Source organism: Leucoraja erinacea, chromosome 14 (genome assembly GCF_028641065.1).
Source record: "Leucoraja erinacea ecotype New England chromosome 14, Leri_hhj_1, whole genome shotgun sequence".
Taxonomy (NCBI): domain Eukaryota; kingdom Metazoa; phylum Chordata; class Chondrichthyes; order Rajiformes; family Rajidae; genus Leucoraja; species Leucoraja erinaceus.
In genome coordinates this window covers 15235794-15254661 of record NC_073390.1, presented here as the reverse complement: position 1 = coordinate 15254661, position 18868 = coordinate 15235794, and the positions used below count along the sequence as shown (strand labels likewise).

Genomic DNA, 18868 nt, shown 5'->3' with positions numbered 1-18868 from the left:
ATTCAGTGGAGTCAATTTACCTTAAGTGATGTGGACATTTTTTAAGCTAACCGAGGAAACATTAACAATGATTTTGGAAAATAAAATGTAAACTCATCGTGGCCTTTAGATTCAGTGCAAATTTTGTTTGATAAATCAGATTGGGTTTTTTTTAAAGTAACAATACGAAACACTGAATTAAGACTATTCCAACTTGTTTTGTTGAAGCCTTTATGGAGCAAGATTTTGCATTTTATTTCTTGCTGCCATTCAGTTAATGTCAAAAATGCATTGATTTATGGGTCATGCTGCTGTTTCACATTCATTTTCAGAAATCTCATCAGTTGGTAGTTGTCCCTTGCATCTGTGGTCTAACCAATTTGATAGTGCATACTACAACCATCAGGTGGTGGCGAGAATAAATATTTAGTGTGGTAGTGAAGCAGGTGGATTTAAAATTGTATGGCATTTTGAACTGTAAGTGATATTATCAAATGTCACTGTTTAAATATCCATTTCTAAATATACATCTTGTTTCAGACCCCAGGGGAAGGTGAACATAAAATCATGGAATTTATTAGAGCTGAAAAAAGAAAACCGGATCATGATTCCAATACGAGACATTGTCTATATGGACTGGATGCTGATTTAGTATGTATTCAATCATCCATTTAGATAAAACACATTCTTAATTTAAACAGTTATTTCTCCTTTCTCCCACTCTCTTTTGTCTGTCTCCCATCCACATTCTCCTTTCCCTCGTGCTCCCTTGACAAGGGAGTACATTTGATGCTCCGCCATCACTTTATCTCAGATTACTAATTTAATGAAGTACTGGTACATTTATATAGTATCGAATAGATTTTATTTCACAAAAATTATTTAGATATTTTGCTTGATTTATCTTGGTACAGTTCTACCTCAGAAAACATGTTTATTAAATCTTAATGCTTTTGCATAATTTTATTCTAACCAGGATAAGTGCATTCATTCAAGTTTTGTGATGTTTTTCTAAGTATTTCACCCAAACATTAAATAAATTATAGCCATTTGTGTTTGATGCAGATTATGCTTGGATTAACAAGCCATGAACCAAATTTTTCCCTTTTGAGGGAAGAAGTTCGATTTGGTGGCAGGAAATCTCAAAAAAGGTAGGTTCTTTACACTTTTGAACAGGGTATATTTAATAAGCAAAGAGGTATGCAATTTGTATATGTAAAGGAAATCTTTGGAATTTGCCAATATCTTCCCACTACCTCAGGAATAAAATGGTAAACTATCATTATACATTTATAATCGAAACATTTCACAGCTAGATAATTATTTATAATGTTGATTTTGATCCACAAATATCTGTTACTGACAGTTATGTTCATTGCAGGATTGCTGCAGTTGAGGAAACCACGTTTCACTTGTTGCACCTGTCCCTAATGAGAGAGTATGTTGACTATGAATTTTCACCTGTGAGAGTGAGTATTTGGATTGGGACTAGTTTCTATTGATTATATCTGAACTAAATACTCCAGCATTCTCAGGCTGTTAATCAGGTGTAATCGAAGTAGATCCTGTATGTGAAGAGCTTATTTTCTAATCCATCTGTGCTGCAAGCTGCTGCCCATGTAGCATGATGCCTTCAGAAACAAGTATCTTTATTGTGCTTGTACAGGTTTACTCTGAGTAGGAAAGTATAGAAACAAAACTGAAATGAGGAATAAAATTAGTGAGTGTGTATCTCTTGCAATTGTTTACAATGAGAGATGTAAATGTAGTGATCTATATTCCATTATTTGTAATTTGTAATATGCGGAGAATATATAATTGTTTTAAAGGTTGAATCTTTGTAGCATCTTATAAGTACCGACGGTTCGGCCAAAGATCCTCTGCAATTGTATACTGCAGGTAACATAAAACATAAAATTGACTTCGAACCTGCAGAATGACTAGTCCAATTTCTCCATTCTAGCTATGAATGGGATGGTGAATTCAAGAACATGTGTAGAGAATCAAACTCTACAAATCTAGTTTTGAGGGATGTTCATTGGCCATTAATGAATTCATAATAACGTGCATGTGAAATTTGGTTTCATTTTTGGATCACAATTTACGTCAGATGATGCCAAATGTCAAGGACAGTCACTGGCCTCACCTCTAGATTCAGCTCATTGGTTCAAGTTTGGACCAAGGCTGTGAGGACTGAAACCAAGTGAGCTATGCTAAATGTAAGCTGATCATTGGCGGGTAGGTTTTAGACAAGTAAGTGCACTTGACAGGATTACTTCCATCATTTTGCCTCCTTCAAATGAGTATCATTGATCGCTGGTAGACAAAAATGCTGGAGAAACTCAGCGGGTGAGGCAGCATCTATGGAGTGAAGGAATAGGTGACATTTCGGGTCAAGACCCTTCTTCAGTTTGACAAAGGGTCTCGACCCAAAACGTTACCTATCTTTCCCTCCATAGATGCTGCCTCACCCGTTGAGTTTCTCCAGCATGTGTCTACTGTAGTCGTCTGGAAACCCTGTGGCCCTGTCCCTCAATCGGCGAGGGGGATGATCCAAGGAGTGGCCTACCCCCCAGGGATCGCCACAGGACCCCCCCCCCCCCCCCCCCCCCCCCCCCCCCCAAGTACCCGAGGCACGAAACGGACAGGAGGGCGTACACGGCGGCCAGCCCGGGTGCACACCATGCCCGGCCCTGGAACAGGCGACTGACCAACAGGTGCAGGGGACGGAGTAGCCAGAGCAGGAGGTACCCTAGACAGAGGCCGCCCTCGCTTACGGGGCCGCGCTACCATCACCGGCTGATGAATATCAATATGTGCTGGCTTCAGCCGCGCAACTGAAACAGTCTCACGACGACTCCCCATGTCCAGGACAAAAGTCGACGAGCCATGTTCCAGGACCCGGAAGGGACCTTTGTACAGCCACTGGAGAGGTGTCCGATGCGCATCCCTGCGCAGGAAGACAAACTGGCAGTCCTCTAGAGCAGAGGGAACGTGCGGACGGAAGGACCCATGACGAGACGTGGGCACCGGCGCCAACTTGCCCACCGTCTGCCGAAGACGTTGCAGAGCGTCCGAAGGCTGCTCCACCTGGCCACGTGCCGGCGGGATGAACTCCCTGGGCACCGTCAACGGAGACCCATACACCAACTCGGCGGAGGAGGAAGCCAAGTCCTCTTTCGGTGCAGTGCGGATCCCCAGCAAAACCCACAGCAGAGCGTCCACCCAGTCTAGATCATTGAGCCGTGCCTTCAGGGCATCCTTAAGTTGTCGGTGAAACCGCTCCACCAGGCCGTTCGCCTGCGGGTGGTACGCCGTCATGTGGTGCAGACGAACACCCAGGAAGCGTGCCATGGCCGACCACAGCTCTGACGTGAACTGAGGCCCCCGGTCGGAAGTTATGTCCAGTGGCACGCCGAACCGGGCGATCCAGTGCGCCACCAAGGCTCGAGCACAAGTGGTTGTTGCAGAATTTGGTAGCGGAATGGCTTCAGGCCACCACGTGAAGCGGTCCACGGCGTTGAATAGATAGATCACGCCCTGGGACGACGGCAGCGGCCCCACGATGTCCATGTGAATGTGGTCGAAACGCTGCCGAGGAATGGTGAACTCCTGCAACGGCGCGCGCACGTGCCGTTGCACCTTGGCCAATGTCTAACCTCCTTTCCGCAGCCCGTGCCACATGAAGCGGGAGGCTACCAGGGACGCTGTCGCCCTGATGGAGGGATGGGCAGGTCCATGGAGCACCTCAAACACCCTGCGCCGCCAGGTGATGGGGAAGATGGGTTGCGGAACTCCAGAGGAGACATCGCACAGCAGCGTTGCACCCCCAGGACCACAGACAATGTCCTCCAACTGCAGGCCCGAAACTGCCGTGCGATAGGCTGCCATCTCCTCGTCGACAAGCTGAGCGGCTGCCAGGGCGGAATAATTGATCCCCTCACCGACTTGGAGAACTGCGTGGACTGCAGGTCTCGATAAGGCATCGACCACCCTGTTAAATTTGCCCTCAACGAACTGATATTCGAACAAATACGCCAACTGCCTCTGCTGCCGGGCAGACCACGGGTCTTAAACCTTGGCGAACGCGAAGGTTAGCAGCTTGTGGTCCGTAAATGCGGTAAATGGCCTCCCCTCCAGGAAGTAGCGGAAATGACGTATGGCGAGATACAGGGCAAGGAGCTCACGGTCAAAGGCGCTGTAACGGCGCTGAGCATCACTGAGATGCTTGCTGAAGAAGGCGAGTGGCCGCCAGCATCCATCAACAAGCTGCTCCAATACTGCCCCAACCGCAACCTCAGAAGCGTCCACCGTCAGGGCGGTCGGGGCGTCCTCTCGTGGGTGGACGAGCATCGTGGCCTCAGCCAGTGCCTGCTTAGCCCTCTCGAATGCCGCTGTTGCTTCCACGGACCAATCAACCTCCCTGCAATGACCAGCAATCAGGTGGAAAAGCGGACGCATGACTGCGGCCGCTGACGGCAGGAAGCGGTGATAGAAGGTGACCATCCCCACGAATTCCTGTAGGCCCCTAACTGTGGTCGGACGGGGGAACCTGCGGACAGCGTCCACCCTGGTCAGCAGAGGCACCACCCCTTGTGGAGTCACGCAGTGGCTGAGGAAGTCGATAGCCGTCACCCCGAAACTGCACTTGGACGCGTTGATGGCCAAACCGGAGGCGCTGACACAGCTGACGGAGGTGGATGCAGTGCTCCTGCCACGAGCGACAGGCCACGAGTATGTTGTCCAAGTACACGAAGACGAAGACCAGGCCGCGGCACACACAGTCCATAAGCCGCTGAAAGGCCTGCGCAGCGTTCTTTAACCCAAACGGCATCCGTACAAATTCGAATAGACCAAATGGTGTAATAATGGCCGTCTTCGGGATATCGTCAGGGCGGACCGGAATTTGATTGTACCCTCGCACGAGGTCCACCTTGGAGAATACGGATGCTCCGGCCAGATAGGCATTGAAGCCCTGAATGTGCGGGACCGGATACCTGTCGGCGACGGTCGCATCATTCAGGCGACGGTAATCCCCACACGGGCGCCAGCCCCCGTTCGTCTTAGGGACCATGTGGAGCGGTGATGCCCAAGGGCTATAGGAGGGACGCACGATGCCCATCGCCTCCATCTGGCGAATTCCTCCCGAGCTAGAAGGAGCTTGTCTGGCACGAGATGCGTCCGGGCGTGCACAGGCGGGCCAGTAGTGGGGATATGGTGCTCCACCCCGTGCTTGGGGGTGGAGGAGCGGAAGTGGGGTTCAAGAATGTCGGGAAAATCTGCCAGGATGCGCGCGAAAGTCGCATCCACGGACGACAGGGAGCCATCAGGGCATGCTACGGGATCACCAATGCGGAGGAAGACCAGCTCCAGCGTGACAGAGTGCATCAGGCGCCGCCGCTTGACATCCACGAGCAGTGAATGGGCTCGAAGGAAGTCGGCGCCCAGCAGCGGCTGGGAAACGTCGGCAATGACGAACCTCCACGAAAAGAAGCTGCGGCCAAAGTAGAGGGGAATGGTGCGAAACCCGTAGGTGCGAATAGCACTCTCGTTCGCCGCGGTGAGGAGGGGGCCTCGTTTGCCCGCACGGATGTCGGCGATGGAGGGAGGCAGAACACTCACTTCCGCACCAGTGTCCACGAGGAATCGACCTCCAGTGCGGCGATCCCAAGCGAAGACGCGATGAATTGTGCCGGCCGCCGAAGGAATCACTGACGACCGGGCCCTTCGTTTCCCGGGAATAAACAGGGTGGGCGACATAGCCTGGCTGCAGCTCCCCAGCGACGATGGTAATAGCACCAACCCCCTTTGCTGGCGTCTGGTGGAACTGCAGGCGAATTAGGCTGGTTTGAGCGCCAGCGACCTCTGCTGGCATTGGGTGGAACTGCAGGCTGGCCGTGCTGGAAGGACGTGCCTGCAGTGGAATGCGCAATGGCGGCCGGATTTTGCCGCGGGGGCCGACTAGGAGCAGTGGAAACGCGGTCGATAGCGCTCCCGGCCTGCTCTGAGCCTCCAAAAGCCGCGGGAAAGACGGTCAGCGCTTCCAGGTTCTGATGGCGGGAATTCCACAGCTCGTCGGCTTGTTCACCCAGCGCCCGCATGTCGGTAAATGGATCCCTGGCAAGTTGCAGGCGAATGTTGGTGGGTAGCTGCTGCAGGTAGGCGTATTTAAATAAAAAGCAAGGTTCATGGTCCCCCATTAGGGTGAGCATGCCTTCCAGGAGGGCAGACGGCCGGCGGTCGCCCAGGCCGTCCATTCTGAAAGTCCGAGCTGCCTGCTCGGAGTCACCTAGGCCAAACCTCCGGATAAGAAATTCCTTAAGGCCCGTATATTTATTTGTTACCGGAGGGGCCCTGAGGAAGGGCTTAACTCGCCTCGCAGTCACTTGGTCAAGCGCGCCAACCACGTAATATTTTGTCTCATCTGCTGTAATACTTCTCACTGCAAACTGTGCCTCTGCCTGCTGGAACCAGATGTCAGGTTCTTCGGTCCACAGAGTTGGGAGCTTCAGCGCAACAGCGTTATTATCCATCACGACGCGTGATGAACGGCGTGGGGTCACCATTGTAGTGGCCTGGTCAAGGTCAGGAAAAGGCCAGACGCCAGGCGGGTTCAAACAGTCTTTTAATCCCAACAGCGAGAGTACACCACAACACACCTCGAGAGCACTAAACGGGTCGTCTGGAAACCCCGTAGCAGACCAATGCCCCTGTCCCTCAATCGGCGAGGGTGATGATCCAAGGAGTGGCCTACCCCCCAGGGACCGCCACACTACTTTCGATTTTTCAAGGATCTGCAGTTCTTAATCATTGATCGCTGAGTTTTTCATTGTAAAAATTGCTTTTGGATTTTGTTCATTTGTGTAAAAAAACGGCAGATTATATTGCCCTTTTTCTGCAAGAGCACTGTCTGTTTCATGCACTATTCTGTTGTAAGGAAAACTTATTTCAAACTCATCTTGACATGGATGAACCAAAATGATTGGTGATTTAAGACAAGTGGGGATCACTCCCATGAACCACATTTCACGACCATCACAAAGAAACATGGTTTCCATCTGTTCTTTGCTACTTTAACTTTCATTATGCTTTCTGAATATGTTAAAGAATTGATGATTATGATACCAGCATCAGCATATTAAACCTAAACCAGAATCATGCTTTATAGATGAGAACAGTTGAAGTTCTGGGTTCTTTTTTAGAAGCATTATTTTTCTCCCACTCAGTAGTAAATAGATTGTTGTTGAATTTGGCAAGATGCCTTCTTTAAAGAGTTGTGACCTAACATGCTAGCAACTATATGATTTGCAGTAGTATGCATAAAACCTTACACAGAACTGTTTTATCACATTCATTTTGGAGCTTTGATCGAACTCAATTTATTTGCTTGTTACTTTGTTATTCTCAATCAACAGGGAAAGATTTCCTTTGAGTATGACCTTGAACGGATAATAGACGACTGGATATTGATGGGGTTTCTTGTCGGTAATGATTTTATTCCTCATCTACCTCATTTACATATCAATCATGATGCACTACCTTTGCTATACAAGACATATATTGAAGTCCTGCCAACTCTAGGAGGTGAGTGTTTGAAACAAAACACTTTATCCGTAATTTTTTTCTTGGTCCATCTTGTTGTCACAGATTGTTTTATAGATTTAGAAAAAATAATAATATTTGAAACTTTATTTTTATCAGGGTACATTAATGAAGGTGGAACATTAAATTTGGAACACTTTGAGAAGTATCTTCTAAAACTGTCAGAAGTAAGTTCAGATTGTTTCCACCACTTGAATGCTTTATTTGAATTTTAGTTTAAATGGATGTGTTTCTAAATTAGCCTGTTTGCGGCAAAGGCTGAAGATCTGCCTGCATTGTGTTTGAAATTTCCGTAATGAGCAATCACGGTTGTGCATGGTTATAGACTGCTGGCAGCTCAGTCATTCGGGCATGGTGGGCTGGCAGCTCCGTCACTCAGGCCTGGTGGGCTGGCAGCTCCATCACTCACGCCTGGTGGGCTGGCAGCTCAGTCACTCAGGGCTGGTGGGCTGGCAGCTCAGTCACTCAGGGCTGGTGGGCTGGCAGCTCAGTCACTCAGGCTGGTGGGCTGGCAGATCAGTCAGGGCTGGTGGACTGGCAGTTCACTCAGGGCTATTCCTTGAAATTCCATTTCAAGCAGAGTGCAGGCCACCAAACTCAATTTCACAGCATTTCAGGCAGAGGGCAGGCCGCCAAACTCAATTTCACAGCATTTCAGGCAGCGTGCAGGCCACCAAATTGCCAAACAACTCATTGCATTGTCATTAAGGGCTAACAAATCATTTATTGCAAGTACATTGCAGACTCACAGTTCAGTTGATTCACAGCTTAGAATCACAGTTGTGGTCTCTCCCTCACGATCTTCCAAAGTGACTGACTCACATCCAGGCATCTGGGGTTTTATAGTCCTGCCCCTCCAGAAGGGGCATTACCTTCATTGTGGTGATTGACAGGCGAGAGGACCAATCAGCTGATCTCAAGATTTTTTTTAAACTCATAACTTATTTATTTTTCATCGATTGGAAAAATCCTCTGGGCTGCCCAGAGGACTGAGTAAGATGGCCAAAAATCATAGCGATATATGGTAGCGTTTTTTCTAAAATCAATATACAGCACAGACAGGAAGTGGTGAAGATGAGTATTAGTTATATAGACTAGACAAAGTGGGACCCGTTGGGTCCCTGTCACACGGGAGGACTGGTCCCTGAACGCAATATTCCACCACTCACCCATAGCCCCCAACTGCGCAGGCGTGGCTGACGGGTTCCTGTTGTGACGCCAGAGATCCCTGTCGTCACAGCAACCCTCCCCAAGTACGCCTCGCCATCCCCCCTCTTCATACCCCTATCTTCCTCCATTCCCCCTCATCCCCAGCACTTCCTCCCCCATCTCTTCACCCTCTCCTCCCCTCCCCACTCCCTCCCTCACCTCTCTCTCCTTTTCCCTACCCTACCCTCCGTAATCCCTCTCCCCTCCCTAACCCCCTTGATGTCATTGTGAGGTGCAAGCTGCTGTAAATGAGAATCCCCTCGTGACATCAATACGCTGTTAACTGTTTCAGTCGTATTTTGTAAAGTTTAAAATGTGAATAACTTAAAAATATACCATCAATCTGAACGAAACTTGAAATGTCACACCCGATGACAATGGTGAGTAAGGTGTGCTAAGAATTGTAGTGCTGTCGTATACAGTTCTGCCGTAATTTCAGGATCATATTCCTAAAAGGGAGGTTTTTTTTGCCAAATGTAAGTTTCCAATGTAAATGAGATCCCATTGTGATGTCATTGTGGGGTGGAACAATGCTAATGGTAGTTTATGTAAATGAGATCCCATCGTGACATCATACGCTGTTAACTGCCAGTGCAGATAGAAGAGATTTTTATCAGTTGTATTTGTAAAGTTTAAAATGTGAATAACTTGTAAAATATACCATTAATCTGAACGAAACTTGAAATGACACACCTGATGACAATGGTGAGTAAGGTGTGCTAAGAATTGTAGTGCTATCGTATACCGTTTTGCCGTAATTTCAGGATCATATTCCTCACCCCTCACAGACAGACATAGAAACAAACAAGATGAGCGTTTTAGTAATATATATACTAGACCAAGTGGGACCCGTTGGCTCCCATTCCCACAACGCAATATTCCACCACTCACCCGTTCCCCAAACTCACCACCTCTCCCACTCCCTCCCTCACCTCTCCTTTCCCCTACCCTCATTCACTCCCTCCATAACCCCTCTCCCCTCCCTACCCCCAATAAACACAATGTTTAAATAACATCAAAAAACAATCCTCGCCCTCTCCTTCTCCTCTCCCCTACTCCCTACCTCTCCTTGCAACAATGTAACAAATCTCATTGCACTGGGAGTCCTGTCATTTGTTAACATTGTAACAGGCTTCCCATTGTGACATCATACGCTGATAACTGCCAGTGCAGATGGAAGAGATGTTTGTAAAAGTGGGGTTTTGTAAAGTTTAAAATGTGAATAACTGGTAAAAAAAATAAACTTGATACACCACACAATGGTGAGTAAGGTGGGCCAAAAATTGTAGCACTATCGTGCACCATTTTGGCGTAATTTCAGGAACCCCACACAGACAGACATGGAAACAAACGAGATGACAGTTTTTTCAATAATTCTTGTGGCTTTTTTCTTAGTTTTTCAGTAGTTTCTTGAGGTATTTTAACTGGAATTTAACAATGGTTGAAAACTTTGTAATGAGCATTAAAATTTAACTCCCATATTTTTCCTTTCCAAGTCCATTCAAATGTAATTAAAGCAATTACTTGCTAAATGAGACTAGCACCCATTAAATTTAAATAATTGTACGGTTTTCTGGCACTGAGCAAACTGGACAGATCATTTCTGTCTTTACAGGAGTCAGCACTGTTTCAAAGAAATGCTTGCTAATTTATAGTATGACATTGAACTAAATATATTTTAAGTTTGATAACTGATGAGATTTTTTATCATTTCAATCAAATTTGGTGCAATTTGACGTAATAATTATTTGATTACAGTTTGATCGCGAACATTTCAGTGAAGTTTTTGTTGATCTGAAGTGGTTTGAAAGCAAAGTGGGCAAGAAATACCTCAATGAGGCAGCAGGCATTGCAGCAGAGGAAGCAAAACGGCGTAACAAGAAAAGTAAGGTAGGTATTTGATTTGATTAGTAATTTTGCAGACAAGAAGAAAATTGGAGTTGTGGATAGCAAGGAAGGTTGTCAAAGGATACATCCAAATCAGTTGGAAATTTGGCTGGGAAAATGACAGATGGGGTTCAATCTGAACAAGCATGAGGTGATTTTATTTTAGATCGAATGCAAGGAGAATGTGCAGTAAATGGCAAGACTCTTAGGAGCATTGATGGGCAGTCGGATCTTGGTGCACGTCGATTACTTTCGGAAAGTGGCAACACGAGTAGATAGGGTGGTAAAATAGGCATAGCGCATCCATGCCTTCATCAGTTGGGTCAATGAGTGTAAAAGTTGGGAAGTCATTGCAACTGTATAAAACGTTGGTATTAAAACTCGCAAATAGCATTAATGAGCCTCCTGGGAAGGATATTGTTTCCCCTCCAGTTCCAGTGCAACATCCCCCTTGTGCAGGTCTCAGCTGGTTTGGAAGAGAGCCCAATGATCCAAATTATCTGTAGCACACTCTCTCGCACCAGCTCTTCAGTCACCTATTGAACTGCATTATCTTTCTATTATTGCCTCACTAGCTCATGGCACATGTGGCAATCCTGAAATTACAACATTGGAGGGACTGTTTTTTTAACCTACTACCCATAAATTCTCTTTATAATGCCTCATTTCCCTTCCTACCTATGTCATATGGGACCAATATGGACCATGCCCTCTGCCTATTCACCTTCCCCACTCAGAATATCCTGCTCAGAGACATCTTTGATCATGGCACGAGGGAGGCAACATACCATCCTGGAGTCTGCCTCACTTGTGGCTACAGAAAAGCTTGTTTGTACCTCTAACTATAGAGTCCTGTATCACTATTGCTCGTCTTGTTCTGTTCTTGCTGCTTTGTGCCCCTGAGATGCTATTTCCACCCCCAGCTCCCCCAATGGTGTCCAAAATGGTTTATGTTTGAGAGGGCGACATCTACAGGAAACTCCCACTCTACCTACCTCTCCTGGTTCTCACCCATCTACCTGGCTGAAGCTTTGGTGTTGCCACCTCCTCTGCTAGATTGACAAATTGTTGAAGTGATCTCCCTGTATTCATGGACAAGTTTGCGAGCAAACTCTTTTTATTTAAGAATGTTTAATTGGGAGACAAAATTGTTTATCAATTTATTTGTAGGTCCGAGATGATTTGTGTCTCGCAGTACTTGATGAAGGTCAAAATGATGCAGAAGCTTTCTCAGACTGCAGTACTGAATTCAATCACAAAGGTAATGTTGAAAACTTTTGGCTTTAATTCTATTATCATTCATTCTTTGGATCTCATAAAAATACTAGGTGTCAGTGTCACTTCAGAATTGTCTTTTATTAATTAAATCATAGCCAAAAACATCTGTTGAACAATGATTTAAATTGTTAATTATTATTTTTCAACACTAAACTTTAAGCAGGCTGTTTGCTGTATAGACAGGATAACTATATTTTGTTGAAACATTAACATTTTGGACTTGTACTGATTTACATAACCACATTTCATTCCATTTTTGCAGATGAATAACCCATAAATTGTATACCTTTTCAGATGCATTGAACAATGACAATGATGAGGACAATGAGGATGATCTGTTTGAAACAGAATTCAGACAGTACAAGAGAGTTTACTACATGACAAAAATGGGCGTAGAAGTTGTTTCTGAGTAAGAAAATGTTTACATACAGTTCAGAAAATTATTACTATGCATAAGCACGAATATTCAATCACATGATTATATTCTATGACGAATTATAAACAGATGGTTTGGGGTTTCATTTGAAATATTCCCTCATTGTTGAAAACTTCACAGATTTGCTTCAGGTTGGGGTTGGCAGTGGTTAGGGTGAGAGGGTTAAATAAACAATATCTAAAACCGTCCTTGGGATGATGCTTGTTGACACTGACAGGAAGAGGCTGTGTAAGTATTCTCGGGGAAAATTTAGGCCTGCCAGCTGTACTTTGCTCCAAAAATCAAGCAGAAACTTGATTTGAGGTATTTCATTTGAGGTATCAGTCTGGAGTGTTGCGGCACCTAACGGCAGCAGCTTGACTGCAGTCCGTGTCTTTTTTTAAATTTTGTCTCGTTAAATGTATGCTTTTGATTCTAGTTTTTATTATTTTTTAGTTGTGAATAATAGGGGGAGGGGGGGTGGGGGAAACCGTTTAATCTCTTGCCTGCACGGGGGCCCGACGTTTCCCTGTCGGGTCTCCGGTGTCGTTGGGCCTAACATCGTGGAGCCGGCTGTGGCCTCCAACCGGAACTAACCTGAGGGCTCCAGTCGCAGAGCCTGCGGACTCGCCATCGCGGAGCTGGCCGACTTCGGAGCGAGGAGAGCTGTGGTGGCGCGCAGCTGCAACCCGACTTCGGAGCTTCGGAGGCTTCAGCCACAAGCCCGGTGAACAGGAACATCGGGAGCTCGCAGGTCCCTGGTGGGAGACCGCTTTTCGGAGCTCACGCAACGGCAACTTCTCCCGCCAGAATCGCGGGGTTTAAAGGACTCGGAGCGGGGCCTAACATCGCCCGGCACGGCTTAAACGGCCACGGGACTTACCATCGCCCCCCGGGGGCTTTAACATCGTGAGCCCCAGTCGCCTCGACGCTGTAGTTGGACTGCTGGACCGCGGGAGAAGAACAAAGGGAAGAGATAAGATTTTTGCCTTCCATCACAGTGAGGAGGTGTTGGAGATTCACTGTAATGGATGTTTGTGTAAATTGTGTTAAGTGTAGGTCTTGGGTTTTTTTGTAATGTAAAAGACTGTAGGAATGAATTTTTTTTCAAACCTTGTCTGTTTGAATGACAATAAAAGGCATTCTATTCTATTCAATTTAACATTGAGGAATTTATCAACCTGGTTTCGTGCACTGGCTTCAGAAATGTAACTGTTTGTATTTGGCATGTTAAACTTTGACGATGGTTCCACAGTTTAAAAACTATGATATTTGTCTTTATGTACCAAGAAAGCTGTACTGTTACCTTATTGGACACTCTTGTTTGTCCAGACACTAACCCACACAGTATCCAGTGCACAGTGAAGCATTAGTTTAGTTTTGTTTAGACATACAGCGTGGAAACAGGTCCTTCGGCCCACCGAGGCTTCACCGACCAGCGATCCCTGCACATTAACACAATCCTACACACACTAGGGACAATTTACATTGATACCAAGCCAATTTACCTACAAACCTGTACATCTTTGGAGTGTGGGAGGAAACCGAAGATATCTGAGAAAATCCACTGTGCACTTCACTAGCCATCAGGCTTCTTACCAGGTTTATTGAAAGGCAGTTGAGTTTATGTCTGTGGACAAAGATACTTGGGAAAGTATCCAAATAGAGGGGAGAAAACATCTGTTGAACAATCGGATTTGGAGTTTGGGGAAATGATTATTCTCCTTTTCCACCGCTATACAATTGGGATAATAGCATTAGTTAGAAGTTTTTAATATTTTTTCTTCTTCCAACAGTGAATTTCTTGCTCAACAGGCAGAATGTTATGTTCAAGCAATACAATGGATTTTGCACTATTATTACCATGGTGTCCAGTCCTGGAGCTGGTAAGTGTATGGATGGAAATGTTTCAATATATTTTTGTGAAACATTTAATTAGTGTAGGTTTGCTGTAGTTTGGTGGTGAAAGGGGGGGGGGGGGGTGATGAATGCATTTCAGTGAAAGTTTCGGTCAGCCACCTGTCTCAGATCGCAAAATACTAGAAGTAACTTGATTTGAATTTAACATTGAGGAATTTATTGACCTACCGTGCCCTCCATAATGTTTGGGGCAAACAGCCATCATTTATTTATTTGCCTCTGTACTCCACAATTTGAGATTTGTAATAGAAACAATCACATGTGGTTAAAGTGCACACTGTCAGAGTTTTAATAAAGGCCATTTTTATACATTTTGGTTTCACCATGTTGAAATTACAGCAGTGTTTATACTTAGTCCCCCCATTTTAGGGCACCATAATGTTTGGGACACAGCAATGTCATGTAAATGAAAGTAGTCATGTTTAGTATTTTGTTGCATATCCTTTGCATGCAATGACTCCTTGAAGTCTGTGGTTCATGGACATCACCAGTTGCGGGGTGTCTTCTCTGGTGATGCTCTGCCAGGCCTGTATTGCAGCCATCTTTAGCTTCTGCTTGTTTTGGAGGCTAGTCCCCTTCATTTTTCACTTCAGCATGTAAAATGGATTCAGATCAGATGATTGACTTGGCCACTGAAGAATTTACCATTTTTTAGTTTTGAAAAACTCCTTTGTTGCTTTAGCAGTATGTTTGGGATCATTGTCTTGCTGTAGAATGAACCGCCGGCCAATGTGTTTTGAGGCATTTGTTTGAACTTGAGCTGATAGGATGTGTCTATACACTTCAGAATTTATTATGTTACTACCATCAGCAGTTGTATCATCAATGAAGATAAGTGAGCCAGTACTTTCAGCAGCCATCCATGCCCAGGCCATAACACCCACACCACCGTGTTTCACTGATGTGGTGGTATGCTTTGGATCTTGGGCAGTTTCTTCTCTCCTCCATACTTTGCTCTTGCCATCACTCTGATATAAGTTAATCTTTGTCTCATCTGTCCACAAGACCTTTTTCCAGAACTGTGGTTGCTCTTTTATGTACTTCTTGGCAAACTGTAATCTGGCCATCCTATTTTTGCAGCTAACCAGTGGTTTACATCTTGCAGTGTATCCTCTGCATTTCTGTTCATGAAGTCTTTTGCGGACATTGGTCATTGACAAATCCACATCTGACTCCTGAAGAGTGTTTCTGATCTGTCGGAGAGGTGTTTGGGGATTTTTCTTTATTATAGAGAGAATTCTTCTGTCATCAGCTGTGGAGTCTTCCGTGGCCTGCCAGTCCCTTTGCGATTATTAGTAAGCTCACCAGTGCTCTCTTTCTTCTTAATGAGTAGTTCCGTGAGTTGAGTTACGAACTTGAATGAAAAAGCTCCTTGGCCCACAGCCTAAAACAGTTGATTTTGGTAAGCCTACGGCTTGGCTGATGTCTCTATAACAGTTTATTCTTGTTTCTCAGTCTCATGAGGGCTTCTTTGACTTTCATTGGTACAACTTTGGTCCTCATGTTGATAAACAGCAATAAAAGTTTCCAAAGGTGATGGAAAGACTGGAGGAAAGACTGTGCTGAGAGCTCTCTTATACCTGCATTAAGGAGACAATTAAATACACCTGAGCATTTACAAATGCCTGTGAAGCCGTGTGTCCCAAACATTATGGTGCCCTGAAATGGGGGGACTATGTATAAACACAGCTGTTAATTTCTACATGGTGAAACCAAAATGTATAAAAATGGCCTTTAATAAAATCTGACAATGTGCACTTTATCCACATGTGATTTTTTTTTCTAGTACAAATGTCAAGATTGTCAACCAGACAAATTACCTTTGTTTCCTTCTTCACAATTGCTTCGACCTTCTAAATATTTCTAGCATTTTGCTTTCTTCCAACATCTCCTTCAGCATTTTACTAAAAGGCAATAATTTATTTTATTTATATCAATATTGTACTGCAGTGCAATATGAATAATGGAATGTTCTGTTTTAATGCTCAGGTATTACCCTTTCCACTATGCACCTTATCTCTCTGACATCTGCAATATCAGTAAGTTGAAGATAACATTAGATATGGGAAGACCATTCATGCCATTTGAGCAGTTACTTGCAGTTCTTCCAGCAGCTAGCAAAGATCTTCTACCAAATAGCTACCAGGTAAATTACATTTGCATGGGGCTTAAAATATTAAGGTTGCAAATTAGCATTTTGCTCAGAATTACCTGTGATAATTTGCAATACATACCATAAATTAGCAGCAGACTTCAAACATTTTATTCATCTTTCATTCGTCACAGTCTGATATGCACCTCGCTCCCACCCCATCTCTCCTCTCACTCACTGTTGTGTTTGATAAATCATCGGATCAAGACAACAGTTCGATTCATTAGGTATTTTATTACATGACCAACTAAGGCACATGCACTCACAGATCCCCATACGCACTCGCGAACCCCAAGTACACAGCAGAGCACACTGCAGAATGTTCCTGTTCTTGATTACCTGGCACCTTTCACAACACGGTCCAAGGCTTGGGCTCTCTCACTGAAAGGGTGCCCAACACCATCCTTTTTAGCATTTCTTATCAGAGCAGATTGCGCCACTGTCCTGTCCCCGAGCCAATTATAAGTGTGTCCCCCCCCCCCCCCCCCCCCCCCCCCCCCCCCCCCCCCCCCCCTCTGCAATGTTTCTGCACTGCTAGCGGTAGATGGCGCAGGTGGTCTACCAAATAATTGCAGTTGTCTTTTGCTAAACCACGCTATTGCTTTCCCATAGAATTGTCTGAGAAAAGCTACGCTCCAAGGCATTGTAAGTTCCCAGGCATGAACAGATGCAGAAAACATCTCCCACTTGTCTGGGAAACAGTGTGTTTGAATCTTGTTTTCGTAGTGCTGCTAATTTAGCTGACAACTCAATTTTAGCTGAACTTGTCTGTTTAACCCTTCCACTACACTCACCAACACCATTTCACTCCCTCATCCATTTGCCCCATCCATTCTTGCCTTTCTCCAATTCCCTCATCCTATCTATTGCTTCAAGATGTTAAATTACTTGGCTTATTTGTGGTATTTACAGGAAGTATTCTTTCTTGGAAGCACAATATATAAAATAATATTATTTAATAAAAATACATCTTTCATAATGCTCGGAAAGATTAACATAATTTATTATTGCTTTTACTCAGTTTTTAATGACTGATGAAGGATCTCCAATCATAGAATATTACCCTCCAGATTTCAAAACTGATCTTAACGGCAAGCAACAGGAGTGGGAAGCTGTTGTACTAATTCCATTTATTGAAGAGGTAAATGTCTTTTGCATGTAACCACTTTGTATTTGAAGTCTTTATATTTTTTAGGCATCACTTTTTAACATCTAAATCTGACAGTTTTTTAAAATGTTTGTTGAATTATACAAATGTTGCTGTTGATTTGAAAATATTGATGTTTTTCATTGCTGGTAAGCATCCTATAAAATTGTGCTTTATCCCTGAGATTTATTTTTTATGGTGTATTTACTAATGTCTCTTTTCTTTTAACTTAAATAAAATATTGTTGCGAGGTGGGAAAGGGATGGGGTAAAGATTTTTTCAAGAAACTCTCACGGTGCTTATTCATCCCTTTATATAGCCCCAAGCTTCCTCATATTTGTTAACATTTTTAGATTTTGCTGTGACAGTGAAAACATTGATGTATGCAATGTCTTCAGTATGGAATAAATTATAAGTTCTTTCATAAGAGATGAACAAATTAGGTGGGGGGGGGGGGGAGTTGAAGGAATAAATATCTAATAACGGTGGCAGTGTGGGGAGAATTGTTTAAAATGCTGCTGTGTTTGGTTTAAGTTCTAAACGTTTTGGGAAAGATGGAAGGTTTGTAGGAGGAAATAACCGAAGGCTGAGGAAACTGAACCCTCTGCCATGGACAACAACCAAAACATTGAATGATCATTGTGATAAAAGACTGAAAAGTACTTCATGGGATATAGTAAGAAGGTGTAGGCATTTTAAAGAAGAGGTTTTTTGGAAGACATAGGTTAGTATGTAAGAAGATAATTTACTGATAGTTTTGCAAGGTACCCTTCATGAAGGTTAGGAAGCTGATGACTATAACTGTGACATGGAAGACACAAGAAACTGCAGATAGTGAAATTGTGAACAAAAAACTGTGCTGAAAGAACTCAGAAGGTCGGGCAGCATCTGTGGAGAGAATGAACGATGCAGTTTTGGGTCAGGACTCCTCTTTTGAATTGACTTAGCCAGTTGAGAGAAGGACGCAGAGTCTGTTAAAGAGCAGGTATTTGGCAAGAGGAATATAATAGTGAGAATATCTATATTTTGGAAAGATTATTGTTAAATGGCAAGAAACTATTGGGATACTGTTGGGCAGAGGGACCATGCTGTCTTCAAACATGAATAACAGATAATTAGTATGTAGGTACAACAGGAAGACCTATGAAAGGAACTTGAAGTATAAAAGTCAAGAAATCTTATTTAAACTCTGTTCAACGTATTTGGTTCCCTTCAGAGTGGATGTACTTGCATTGATGACAGTTCATAGAAAGTTAGGTTAATTTCTTGGATAAAGCAA

General features: G+C 44.4%; 1 protein-coding gene across 1 annotated transcript in view; it reads left to right on the top strand.

Annotated features, from left to right (window-relative positions):
* xrn1 (5'-3' exoribonuclease 1) overlaps nucleotides 1-18868 on the top strand; it is a 108377-nt gene that overhangs the window by 30358 nt on the left and 59151 nt on the right. The window contains 11 exon segments of the mRNA XM_055645670.1: nucleotides 520-630; nucleotides 1045-1130; nucleotides 1361-1448; nucleotides 7395-7563; nucleotides 7681-7748; nucleotides 10549-10680; nucleotides 11848-11938; nucleotides 12250-12364; nucleotides 14167-14256; nucleotides 16280-16436; nucleotides 17464-17583. Of these exon segments, the coding sequence (XP_055501645.1) occupies nucleotides 520-630; nucleotides 1045-1130; nucleotides 1361-1448; nucleotides 7395-7563; nucleotides 7681-7748; nucleotides 10549-10680; nucleotides 11848-11938; nucleotides 12250-12364; nucleotides 14167-14256; nucleotides 16280-16436; nucleotides 17464-17583 (1227 nt within the window).